This window comes from Agelaius phoeniceus, chromosome 24 (genome assembly GCF_051311805.1).
Source record: "Agelaius phoeniceus isolate bAgePho1 chromosome 24, bAgePho1.hap1, whole genome shotgun sequence".
NCBI classification, from domain to species: domain Eukaryota; kingdom Metazoa; phylum Chordata; class Aves; order Passeriformes; family Icteridae; genus Agelaius; species Agelaius phoeniceus.
In genome coordinates, this window is record NC_135288.1 from 4,379,420 (window position 1) to 4,391,818 (window position 12,399).

The 12,399-nt window shown below is 46.7% G+C and overlaps 2 protein-coding genes across 11 annotated transcripts in view; both read right to left on the bottom strand.

Moving 5' to 3' along the window:
* Positions 1–211: 211 nt before the first annotated feature.
* On the bottom strand, positions 212–4,781 carry VAMP3 (vesicle associated membrane protein 3). 2 transcript variants are annotated; one of them, XM_077190111.1, is made up of 6 exons: positions 4,575–4,781; positions 3,332–3,413; positions 2,005–2,163; positions 1,667–1,694; positions 1,363–1,414; positions 212–633 (listed from the first exon to the last, which is right to left on the bottom strand). In XM_077190111.1, coding segments are annotated over exons 1-6 (462 nt in total). In that variant the 5' UTR covers positions 4,577–4,781; the 3' UTR covers positions 212–494. The 2 variants fall into 2 exon arrangements, with proteins under 2 accessions (XP_077046226.1, XP_054504007.1); XM_054648032.2 differs by lacking the exon at positions 1,667–1,694 and having other exon boundaries at positions 4,575–4,777.
* A 1,569-nt stretch (positions 4,782–6,350) lies between these two features.
* The window catches only part of CAMTA1 (calmodulin binding transcription activator 1), a 249,553-nt gene continuing 243,504 nt past the window's right edge, over positions 6,351–12,399 (bottom strand). For all 9 annotated transcript variants that reach the window (XM_077190355.1, XM_077190354.1, XM_077190357.1 and 6 more), the window contains one exon: positions 6,351–9,871. In XM_077190355.1, the coding sequence (XP_077046470.1) occupies positions 9,808–9,871 (64 nt within the window). In that variant the 3' untranslated portion in view covers positions 6,351–9,807. The remainder of the gene's footprint in view (positions 9,872–12,399) is intronic.

The following is a 12,399-nucleotide window of genomic DNA, read 5'->3' on the forward strand; positions in this document are numbered from 1 at the left end:
AGGGCCCGGCGGGCCTCCGCTTCGCCTTCCCGCCCCTCCGAGGCCGCGCCTCTCCCGCCGACCCCGGGCTGTGCCCGCTCCGGGCCGGGAGCGCCCTGAGGGGCCGCGCCCCTGCCCCGCGCCGTTACGTAACGCGGCGCACGCGGCGGCCCCGCTCCCACACACCCGCGCCACGTGCGCCGCGCCCCGCGGACAGAGGAGGAGGCGGAGGCGGGGTCGGAGCCGCTTTATTGGAGGAGACCGCGCGCGGGGGGCGGGGCCAGCGCGGGCGGAGGCGCCGCCCCGCCCCTCACGCGGCGCCGCACGCGGCCCCCGTGCGCGCGCATGCCCCGCCGCCACGTGCGGCACCCGCCCCGCCCCTGGGCGTGGTCGGGGCGAGGGGCGGGGGCGAGGGGCGGGGCCCGGGCCACGGAGGCGCCGTGAGCTGTGCTGGTTAGTAATTAATGACAGGAGTGTCTTAAGGCCACCAGTAAAGTTAGTTAACGTCTCGATAATCAAAATAGGTTTGCTTTAAACAGCAGTAAACGGACTGAGAAGGCAGCAGGTTTGAAGTGGAGAGGCTGAAGTAGATTCCCAAAGGCACCTTCAGTTGAATTGAGTTTCTTCTTGTAATTCATGAATACGCACTCCAGACTACAATGAGAAGAAAGAGGATGGATGATGTCCTTCAGCCCCTCACCATACCAGTCCTGCCTTTTACGAATTTGAGATAATAAAGATAAATCCCTCTTAAATCCCTTAAATCTAAGAATTTGCCTGTGTTGGTTTTCTAAGTTGTATCGCTGATTTCAGTGGTTACTACTGTGTTTGTTACTGTTACAGCACAAACTTAAAAACTTTGTCTTCCCTTTAAACCCTTGGCAATTACGAGGACTTCAAAGACTGAACCATTCCATCCCTGGCTCTCCACCCTAACCCAACATTAGTCTCATTTCACCAGCAGCCAAACCTCTACTCAAAGGCTCCCTGGTACAGCAGTGCGCTCTTAACTGCCACAAAAAAGCAGGAAGCCAAGGCAGATGATAACAGCTCTCAGACAAGGATGGAGTGTGGAATCTCATGTTACACTTCTGCAGCTGTAAAATAAACCCAGGGCTGTTCCTGGTTTCCAAGCCCTTGCTGTTTTCACTTTCACCTTTGTCACCCTCAGGCATCATTGAGATTCCAGTACTGGGGCTCCCACGTTATCACAGTTTGCCACTCACTGCATGCAATTGCTTTTAAATCCATCACTGCTATTTCAAATTCATGTTGGATATATTTCCATCTGAGTATTCTGCCTTTGCTTAAACTGTACCAGTCAACAAATTAACACTATCCATTCCAAATCTAGAGAAAAATCCCTATTTTGGTCAAACTTACCAATAATGATGATGATGATAATGACAACAACACCTATCAATATTGCCCACATCTGTGAAAAAAAAAGACACACAACACTTACTACACCAAGTGCCCCTCAGGGAACAGGAAAACAGCCCCTGCAAGGGACTTTCATCACTCTTTGTCAGATCTAACGTGGCAAGCAAAGGTTCTTGAGTCAGCAAGCTCAATCCACTACTAGCACTCAGAGATGGCAGGCCATGCACACAGGCACACAGAGCAATAAGGGTTTCTCCACAAAAAGCTTGTCCCAGGTGAATGCACAAGCTGTTCTGTTACTCACCAAAGATGATTCCAACCTTTGGCAACAGCTACAAGTACAGGAGTCTGAGTGAGCTTCTTCCACTTTCTAATACTCCCCACACATTAATTCAAGCTATGCATTTTTAGCCTTTTCTTCTTGTTTCTCAAGATTAATGACATGCTTCCCCTCTGGCCATTATCAGACAAGACCCTGCCTAGGGCAGCACAGCCAGTAACACAGCTGCTTGTTACTTTAATGCCATGCTTTAAAAACTAGATGCTGTGGCTTCAAAACCATTGCCTAAACACCTTCTGCCTTTTGAGACACGAACTGTGAGAGTGTTCCAGGCACAGTGCAGGCAGTCCAGCCAAGGTTACCTTGCAGTTCTTCCACCAGTACTTCCTCTTCAGCTTGGCTGCGCTGGTCTCGAACTGGGAGGCTCCTGCTTGCAGAGCATCAGCTCGGTCATCCAGCTCGGACAGCTTCTGATCCCGCTCCAGAACCTTGTCCACGTTCACCCTCATGATGTCAACAACCTGCAGCAGTTCAGTGCTTACAGTGAGTGACCACACAGTGCAACACAGCCACAGACAGCTCCACAAGGTACTCAGTGTTTTCTCAGAAGCAGGAGCTATTATCTGTTAGTATATGCAGCCATAACCTTAAAGAAAACTATGAGATCCACCTGTGGCTAGAAGCCCTGAATGCCTACTTTAAAAAGTCAGTTGTGGGGGTCCCAGTTGTGGGTTTCTCTGGGTCTGGATTGAAGGCCCTTGGGACAGGAGTTCATGTTCACACTCAGGTGTTTATTATTTCTTATCAGTAAAACAGTCTCACTGCTGGGAGTTCTGCAGCTTTTCATTAGAAGGCACAAAATGGCCACAATCTCTTGGTACAAGGGCTTTTCAGACTAAACTATCCAATTAAGAGCTGACACCTGGATTATTTCCCCTTTTAACTCAGTAACTGATCCCAAAGAGCTGCAATGCAGACTTTTCTGCCCAATTACAAAATGCCACCCAAACCCATGGAGAAGGAGGAAGAAGAAGCATGAAGAAGAAACCCAGGATGACACCCTGTGCCCTCCATCTTGCTGCCATCCACAACACACTAAAAACCCCAAAACCTCAATTTCTCACCCAGTGACACACCTGCACTGCTCTCTAGAATCTATTTCACACTTTTGTGGGTTCCAGTCTATCTTGAAGTCTGGGAAACTTTCTCCATGGATGAGGGTCAGAGTCAGTGCTGCCCTGGGGGTCAGGGCACCCCAGAGCAGACACAGAAATATTCCCAATGCTCTGGGTTTGCACAGTCAGTGGTGCTGGCATGCCTTCAAACCTGGGAAAGACTTCCTGACTTGCTTCAGAAGGAGTTGAAGAATATAAACATGATGGTAAACCATGTCAAGAAATACTTGCCAGCCAGCCTGGTTTTTGGACTCCACAAAAATCACATTTGGTAGCCAGCTCTCATGGCTACTGATTAGAAAAAAGCTTGTTCTCTGTAAACAAAGGTTTTTGTCTTTACTTATGCCAAATCCTCAAGCACCAAGACTGCAGCTGATATTTGCACACTGGGAACCTCTCTTTGCTTCCCCTTCATATAATGAAGGGAAAACTGCTTTGGAAAAAAAATATCCCTTTTAATTGCACATGTTTCCTTCAGGAAGAGATTGACACTGCTACCAGACCAGACTTTTACCTCATCTACTTGGTGCTGGGTTTGCTGAAGCCGGCGATTGCTGCCAGCAGCCATGTTTGAGCTCCCAGGGACATTGGCCGACCTGCAGCAAAGAAAGGCATCATTACACACCTGACAGTCCTGAAAACTGGGAACTTGTATCCTTGTAATAAATACAGGGCAGTTTCTTACTGGAGAAATGGTGTTTTAGCAGCTGACAGTGGGTGCAAGTCATACAGTGTCCAAAAGATCTTGCCAACAAATTGCCTGCTGTGCTAAGAGGCAGCAGTGGCTTTGTAATGAGGCAGGGACAGCTCCAACAACGCTCCAGAGGCCTCAAAGAGTGAGCAGTTTGGGCTCAGGGGTGTTCCTCTTTCCCATATGAACACAAATACTAAGTTTCAAGCAATAGTAGTTTACAAAAAATTAAATACAAAAACTTAATACTTATTATAACTATGTGATTTTCCAGCGATGCTTCTCTATTCTTTTGAAATGGTTGATATGGAGCAAGAGAAAGCACCAGAAGGAAAAAGTATTTGGAAAATACAACATGTACCTTTGGTCAGCTTTGAATTCATAACAGAGTTGTTTTTACCATCTTTATAATGGATGAAAGAGCTTCTGCACATACTCCTCATTACCTTTTCACCAGGCCAGGTTTTTAACGTGTATCTCTAGAACTATCTGCACTCATTTCCCTTTTCCATGTTCTTAGTTCTTTTACATCAGAAGCTTGTTTAGTTTATCCTGGTACTCCAAACAGTCAAGTCCGACTATTTCCTGTACTTACACATTTGGACATTGACTTTTAACTTGCCCGTAATGAGTGCAGGCACAAGGCGGGAGCCAGGGCAAGGCTCGGACCGGCGCTGTACAGCAGTGTCACTGCTTTGGTGCCACCCTTCGGTGCCGGTCCCAGGTGAACAGGCTCGGAAATGACAGCGCTTCCTGCGAGCTTGCAAACACAGCAACGCCCGGTGCGCTGCAGGCGCTGTCCCGGCAGGGCGGGCCCTGCCCTCAGAGGCGCCCGGGGCCGCGGGACAGCCGGGCCTGCGCAGCCCGGGCCAGCGCCCGCTCCCGGCCCGAGCGGCGCCTCAGGCGGGGCGGCCCAAGAACGGCCGGGCCGGGCCGGGCCGGGCCTCGCCTTCGCCGTGTCCGTCCCTCCCGGAACCCCCGCCCGCGGGCCGGGCCGGACCGGGCCCTGCTCCCGCCGCCCCGGGCCCGCCCCGCTCCCCAGACCCCCCGCTCGCCCCGCACTCACATCCTGGCGGAGGGACGAGAACGGGGCCGCGGCGGCAGCGCCCGGGCGGGTCCAGCGGGAACTGCGCGCGGCGCCCCGCGCTGACGAGTCACGGGGCGGGCCCCGGGCGGGCTCAGGGCGGGATTGGAACCGGACGATGGGCGAGGACCGGGCCCGGGGCGGGCTCAGGGCGAGATTAGGACCGGGACGATGGGCGAGGGCCGGGCCCGGGGCGCGGGGCGGGGCCTGGGGCGGGGCCGTGTCCCCGCAGGCCGCGCTGTGGCCGCTGGGGGGCGCTGTGCCGGCCCTGCCCGCTCCGGACGCTGACGAGAACGGGAACGGAGAGAGCGGCCGGGCACGGACACAAGGACACACGGGCACGGGGACGGACAGACACGGACACAGACATGGAGACACAGACAGACATGGACACACAGCCACACAGTGACAGGGGCACGGACACACAGACATGGGCACATCCACTCGGACACACAGCCACAGCCACGTGCATTCCGTGCTGTTGTCACTCGTGTCCGTGCAGCGCACGAGGGGGGCCGGGGGTGTCCTTGTCCCTGTCCTTTGTCCCCTGCCCCGCCTCCATGGCCGCCCGGCGGGATCCCCGCTCTTCCTGCCCGGGTCCCGGCGGGCCCGGAGCCGCACGGTGCTGTCGGTGACCGGAGCAGCCCCAGTCACACCCGGGGCTCGGTGCTGTCGGTGACCGGAGCAGCCCCGGTCACACCCGGGGCTCGGTGCTGTCGGTGACCGGAGCAGCCCCGGTCACACCCGGGGCTCGGTGCTGCTGGCAGCGCTCCCGTAGGAGCCCCGGGGCTGCTCCGCCAGGGAACACCGGCCTCCGCTGGGAGGGAGGCACTGCCGGCCTTTGCACCAAGTGTTCTGAGTTATCTTTTCTTTTTTTCCCCTCATTAAACTTTATCTCACCCCAGGCATTTTTTTCCCTCATGTTTGGTCTTCCAGTTCTCTCCCGCCACGCCCCTGGGATAAGGGAGGAGGTGCCTTCCTTCAGGACTGGGTCAACCTGCCTCGATGGTGAATAACCCAGCAATTAACAGCCATGTGAGATGGAAAAATGGGAGCAATTTGGAGAGTTAAATGCTGATTTATTCTAAAAGAGAAACATAATTAAACTTTCTCTGCAGTCAAGAAGAAACTCTCTTATTGAAGTCTCGAATTCAGTTGTGGAGCTGGGTTTTGGAAGAGCTTACTCATAATGGTACTAACACAGTCCCTGATAGACCAGATTAATTAATTTAAGCTGCTTTCAGGTTTTGCCTGCTGGCCTGGTACAAGTTTTGCTCTCGAGGGCCGGTTCATAAATAACATGTAGAAGTAACATATAAGTTCATCAGTAACAGATTTGATTAGTGCAATAGTTATTGTGTCTCAGTTAATTGTATCATTAAATGTAACCTCTCAGGTTTCTGCATCAGCAGCCCTCCTGAATTCTGCCGCTTGACTCTGCTTTCTGCACATTGCAGGATTGAGCATTTTGATTCCAGCTTTATACGGTTTCTCACAAAATACCCTGGAAGTGATTGCCCACTAAAGAGGAATTGCAAACAAAGCTCTGAGGGCTGCACCTGCTCACAGGAAAGCTCTGGACTGTCACATCATAACCCCAAAGAAATCAGATGCAATATTCTTACAAGGTCCTGTAGAGCACAAACTTTTTTTTTTTTTTTGTGGTTCCTTAGAGTGACTACAGCAATACTTTGTTCTCAAAGTAGGATGGAAGAGATGTGTTCAGAAGAAGAGACGTGTTCAGAAGAAGGCACACACTTTGTATGGGGAAATTTTCTTTTTTAATTTACAGCAGAAAGAATATAAAGCATTCAGAAAACATTTTCCATATTTTAAGGGCAATTCAAAACATTTTGCATGGTTCCAGCAGCTGAGTTCTTCAACAGATCCATTGATTCAGTGATGCTTTACATGCACAGTTACAAAAATAAAACTTACAAAAGAGAAGACATCTATACTAGTTTTACATGCAAGTCTTGGGGACCCCCCATTGGGCACCAGCTATTGTGTGGAACTGCCATAAGCGTGCAACCAGAGAGGGGGTTCATGTTATATTCTGTATTTCTTTCACACAGTATTACTGCTGTCGAATGTGTTTCACAAAGGAGCGATTCTATTATCAGAAGACAGAAGATCTGGCTCCTGGCACTTGGGAATTTGAATTTTCCTAGAAAGCTGCACTTACTTATATCTTAGGTGAAAATGTTAAGTTCCACAACCAAGAAGAGGGTTCGAAGGAATCACTTCACTGCGGGGGAGTGCTGCTCCCTGCCCAGTGACACACACTGAAGGGTTTCTGCCCGACACAACAAAGCACTTGGGAGCTGGGCTGGCTCCGAGCATGCCAGGAGTCCTGGAGCTGTGCTGCAGAACTGCCTGCGTGCTCCACAGCCAGCACAGCCTTAAACGTTTGGCTGAAGCAGGATCTAGGTTAGTAGATACACCACCAGGCCCATGGATCTGGAAGAGTAAATTTGAAATAGCTCTGTATATTACTGAATGGTTTTCTGTAAAGACGAGGAGTTGAAACATTTCCACTGAGGTCACTACTCTTGTTAGGAACAGATCAATTCTATATTGTCACGTATTGGTTAATGGGTGCAATATTTCGGTTTCCAAATGTCAAGAGTTCTTCCAGTACTAATACAGAGCATTTCCAATTCATTCCAAAGGAGATTCTTCAGCTTCTCCTGTTCTGTTTTGGCATGAGAGGAAAATTTAATGGTTAAGGTTCCAATTGCAGACAGTAAATCAGGCCACGAGGCTGCCCACAGGCACAGTGTGAGCGCCAGGCCATTTGTTTTGCTTTTTTCCCTTTTTTTTTTTAAATTGAATCAGGTCATAAAGCAGCAGTTCAGAAATGTACAAGAGAATTCTGATAATGAGCTATAGCACATCTACTGTAATTCAATGCTGGCAGTGAAAAGAAGTAATTAAAAACAGGTACAATTATAGAAAAGGCACCAAGAGCACTGACCCCAGTTTTTTTGCCACAATCTTTGTTTTTACTCTTCTTTTAAAGACACCAGTTTCAAAGCTTCCTATGTGTGAATATTTTTTGGCTTCACAACAAGCCTTGCGTTTAAACATTGCAGTTGGTGGCCGGGATCAAGCAAGAACAACTATTCCAAAACTAACAATCTCAAATTTACACAAGTTCATTCAGAAATTTTAAACTGCCACGAGCGAGACAAACAGACAGGAGCAGTTTCTGATCTCAGACACATGTACGTGACCCACAAGTAATGACACGGACTTCAGGAGTTTCTTCCCTTACATTCCTGTGTAATGAAGATCAGAACTGGTTCCCATTGTTGAGAATCTGTGACAGTTTTAAATTAGTAGCTCAATTTAAAAAAAATCTAATTTCTTTGGCTCCTCACTATGTGGAAATAGCAATATACCATGACACCCCTACAGGATCAGTTTGCATCTTTTTTTTTTAAGTTTTACTTAATTTTTTAAAATTTTTTGTGCAATTTTTATTACATTTTCTGACTTCCAGCAGGAGATATGAAAATGTGAAACATATTTTCTACTTTCGTACTATTTATTTATTTTTTTTCATTTTATGTTCATTCTAAGTGTTCTTTATTGGAGTGAGTGTATGGTGTTAAGCTAGATACGGTTTTTGTACTCTTATGATTATCTGCTTTGCAAAAGTAACTTAATTTTCTTAAGCAATATTAGCATTCACATTACTTGGCACCATTGGCAAAAAAAAAAAAGAAAAAAAAAAAAGACGGGGGTAAAAAAAAAAGAAGGAAGGAATACATAAATTAAACCCAACTGAACCAAACTCCTGGTAGCCAAAATCAAATGTAAACATATCCTTTTTTTCTTTTTTTTTTTTTTTTAAAGTAATGTTGCTCTGCCTTTTTTTTCCTAAGTCTAAATACAGTAGCTCTTTTTTGCCATTTAGTCATGCTTTAGCAAAAATGTTCTTCTAAAGAACATTTAAAATAAAGTTTCTTATAGTGAAATAAAGTTTTTGTTTCATTTTACAGACCATAGCCACTAATGCTTTGCTTTGTTCATTTCTTTTTCTTGAGTTCATGCACATATCTCTTTAATATATACAATATGTACAAACAATACATCCACACTCTTCTCGTTCATTCAGACAAAACTATACAAATAATAATTTTATCTTGCCAAGTTATTGACCCTTTGTGAATAAAATATTTAGTAATTAATCAATATATTCCCTTTCAAATATTTTTTTCTCATTTTCCATTTCTACCTTCTATATATACAGAAACTGCCCAGATTTTGATGAAGTAGCCAAAATAAGAAATTTACTGGCCAGAATGCAGCACCACTGATCTTTAGGTGGCATAAAATGTCCAGGCAACATATGTACGTGACTCTGCAAAATGACAAGAGGTTTGACAAGTACATAAGAGAAAAAGCTACATGTTTTACAAATTATTTGAGAACTTAATTAAAACAATAGTACATGAAGGTAAGGCTAGAAAATAAAGTGCTGAATATGAGAGAAAGTACATGACAGTTGATATGTTTGCAGGTTCTAGTAAAAATACAAAAAAAAAAAAAAGTGTAAAACTTGCTTAAGCTGCTCTCTCCATTCCTCATGCAATACCCGTGTCTCTCATCCACCAAACCCCTCCTGTAAGTTCCCACGGGATGTATTAAAAACCTGCAGATTTAAAAAGTTGCATTAAGTGTGCTGTAGAGGTTTAAATAAAACACAAAGGACAGGAGTGCGAAGGAAATGAGGATGCATGGACCCAATAAAGATGTACTGATCTAAGCCCCTCCACTGAGACTCTCAAAGCTTCAGTTTCTTGGAGATGACTGACAGGTGCAGGAACAGCATTCTTGTGTTGCTTGTGCATTCCCACCTTTTCTGAACAATATTTTTGGTATAATATTTGTACAGTTCCACATGTTGTTTAATACAGCCCTATATGAAAAGGATAATTAATTAATCGCTTCTTCCTTCCTCCTCGGAGAATGAAGCAACTCACGATTTCCTCCTGGTGTCTTGTTTTCCCCACGATCCAACAGAAGATTGAGTTCCAAGATGTCTTGCTGAACAAATTAAAAGTTGTCCATGAAAGTGCAAATGCAATGACCAAAACATTACTGTTAAAATCCTGCAGCTGGTATTTCCAGAACTGCAGTGGGTATTTTTGTTGTTGTTGCATGTCTCTGCTAAAAACAGAAAATGAAAACAGTCTGAAAAGCAATGTCACATTGCTACGGGATGCTGCTGCGTATCTTCAAGTTCCTTGGCCTTTTTCAATTCTTTCACTCTGAAAAAACAAAGAGGAGCTATGTAACACTTCTACTACAAATCTCTTGAAGACAGAACAATCAAAATGATTCATCACTGCCGTGCAGAAGAGGCAGCTCCCAGAGACACGAGAGGAAGGCAACACCTTCCCAACACCATAAACAGCTGGAAGTGCAAGAACAGGCCACTGGGGATCCCAGACAAAAACCTCTGGGGAGACACACTTGGTTCCACTGCTTTTCCCCAGTACTGGGATTAATTCTGGTGTCAGCCTGGTCCCTTGGGGTTCCCTGGACTGCTGGTCCCTGCCTGACCCTGCAGCTGCTCACAGCAAAGGGGTGACCTTTGTTCAGTGCTGCTCCTTTTCTCCACTCAGTGCTCAGGCAGGGGAAAATCCCTCTGTCCAGCTTGGAAAGGAAGCCTGGAGTCTACAGAGAACCTCACATGAGGAAGTGCTCATGTACAAGCACAAGAACCAGTATGGGTGTGAAGAAAGGCATTTTGTTTCTTAAGTTCTCCAGCTGCTGTGCCCCTGTTTATCAAGCTGTTGGCAGCATGCTGTGTGCTGTTCCAGCAGTGCAGGATGCTGTGTGCCAAGGGAGATGAACCTGCAGTGTGGAAGTCACTCCTTCTAGATGTGGCCAGTTCTCAGCTTTCCCAAATGCATGCCATAATTACCTCCTCTAACTCATCAACACAAGAACTAAACCATCATTGAAAGCTGAAAGAATTAAAAATTCAATTAAAGGTTGAAAAGAAGGGAATAATTTCAATCCCATCAAGTGGAACAGAGCTCTGCACTGGAGCTGGGGCAGCAGGAATCCTTCTGCTCAGGCTGAGAGCCTGGCTGTGTGCAGTGAAAGCAGCCAGACCAAATCCAAAGGCATTTTCCTGTGCTGCCCCAAAGGTGCCCAGCTGTGCTTGGGCTGGCCCTGCCTCCCCTTGCAAGCAATTCCTCTGCACTGAGATCCCTTTGCCACCTGCCTCCACGTGTCTTCCCTCTGCTCCTGCAAGGGGAAGTCCCCTGCAAAAGGAGCAGATTACAGCAAAAATAATAGAAAAGGTGATTTAGCTAAGCCTGTACAGGCTCAAGTGCTCATGTGATGCTGCAAAAACTTGAAAGGACAAGTAACAAAGGTTTAGTACAAAAAACAGTGTCAGAGATGCAAGTCTGTGTAAGGCAACCAGCTACAAGTGAAAGAATGTAACAAATCCCAAGTAAATAAAAGTAAAAAAACACATCAGGAGAGCTGAGCAGCAGCAGTGACAGTTTGTAGCTACTGTGCACAGACTCACACCCACATATCTTTTGGCTCTTGCACCAGCCTGCTAATTAAGGATAGAATGAAGGCTATAAATTGATCTCTATAAATACACCTCCATCTCACCATTTTATTTATTCATTTTTCTGCATGTACTATTAGTCAGAAGCACAGTGAAAAGGGAGCTGGCTGCATTTACCTCTGTTTTAGCTGACTCAAAGGCTCTGGCACTCAAATGCATTCTCAGTATTTGTGAAATGTGGCCAACAGGGGTCAAATCAGACTAACCTGTCTGCAGGTTAGACCTTTGTTAATTATTCTAATTCTTTTGGAGAATATCATGTATGGAAGGAAAGACAGAGGGCTCTGCTAGGCAAATGCACCCAGTGGGTGTGTTCAGGGTCTGAAGGCACTGATATTCCTGAGATCCAAGCCCAGCAGAGCAGCCCAGCAGGTGCCAAGCAGTGCTCTGGTCCCAGGCTAAGGGAGGGACAGGGCAGCAACAGCACCAGGGGCTCTCGGCTCTTGCCTGGACAGTGCCACGCTGAGATTGTTCTGTACAGAAAAATCTCCTTTGGGAAGATTTTGGCTCTACACAGGCTGGGGTCTAAAAGAGCCTGCTGACATTAAGAGGCTCCAGCACGGCACAGAAGGCAGCACAAGCCTCTAAGTTTGTTCTCTAAGAGTTCTAAGATCACTGGGGTTCTTCATGCTGGGTACAGCCAGATCCCCTTTTCATTGCAGGAAACACAGGAGGGCTGACACAGTAAGCCAAAACAGTGACAAATGACAAATTACTCATCTCCAGTATATCTAGTTTTATTTTCTTGGGGCAGAAAAGCAGCCTCTCCCTTGAATTTTTAATTAATATTTCTAGTAGTGCAGCATTTAGAAGCAGGAAAGCCAGAATCCCTGGTGCTGTGCTAGAAAAGATGTTGTGCCTCTGTGCAAGGGACAATTTTTAAAGCTTAGATTAGCTGTGTTTAAGGTACCACCAATTAATGCATGATTTGCAGTGCAACTTCCAAGTGTTTTCTGTTGCACCTCAGTACTGTAATGTAAAATTAACCTGTTATTACAGATCTCTCACTGAGAACATGCACATTGAGTAAGCTGGTGGCTCTTAGTGAGACATGCTATTCCTTACTTCAGCACTTCACATGCAAGGGCTACACTAACAAAGCACTTCCACTGAAGAATGCAAGACATGCTTTGCTGCAAACTTCAACCTACAGCATGCAATATCTGCACTGGTGCACAACTATTGCATCTGTTTGCCTGGAAC

Bases quoted from the DNA above. Each gene is read 5' to 3' on its own strand.
- VAMP3 (XM_077190111.1), bottom strand. The intron at 1,695-2,004 runs GTAACCTTGGCT...CTGTACTTGTAG, and splicing joins ACTGGTGGAAGAACTGCAAG to CTGTTGCCAAAGGTTGGAAT. The intron at 1,415-1,666 runs GTGAGTAACAGA...TTTTTTTCACAG, and splicing joins AAAGGTTGGAATCATCTTTG to ATGTGGGCAATATTGATAGG.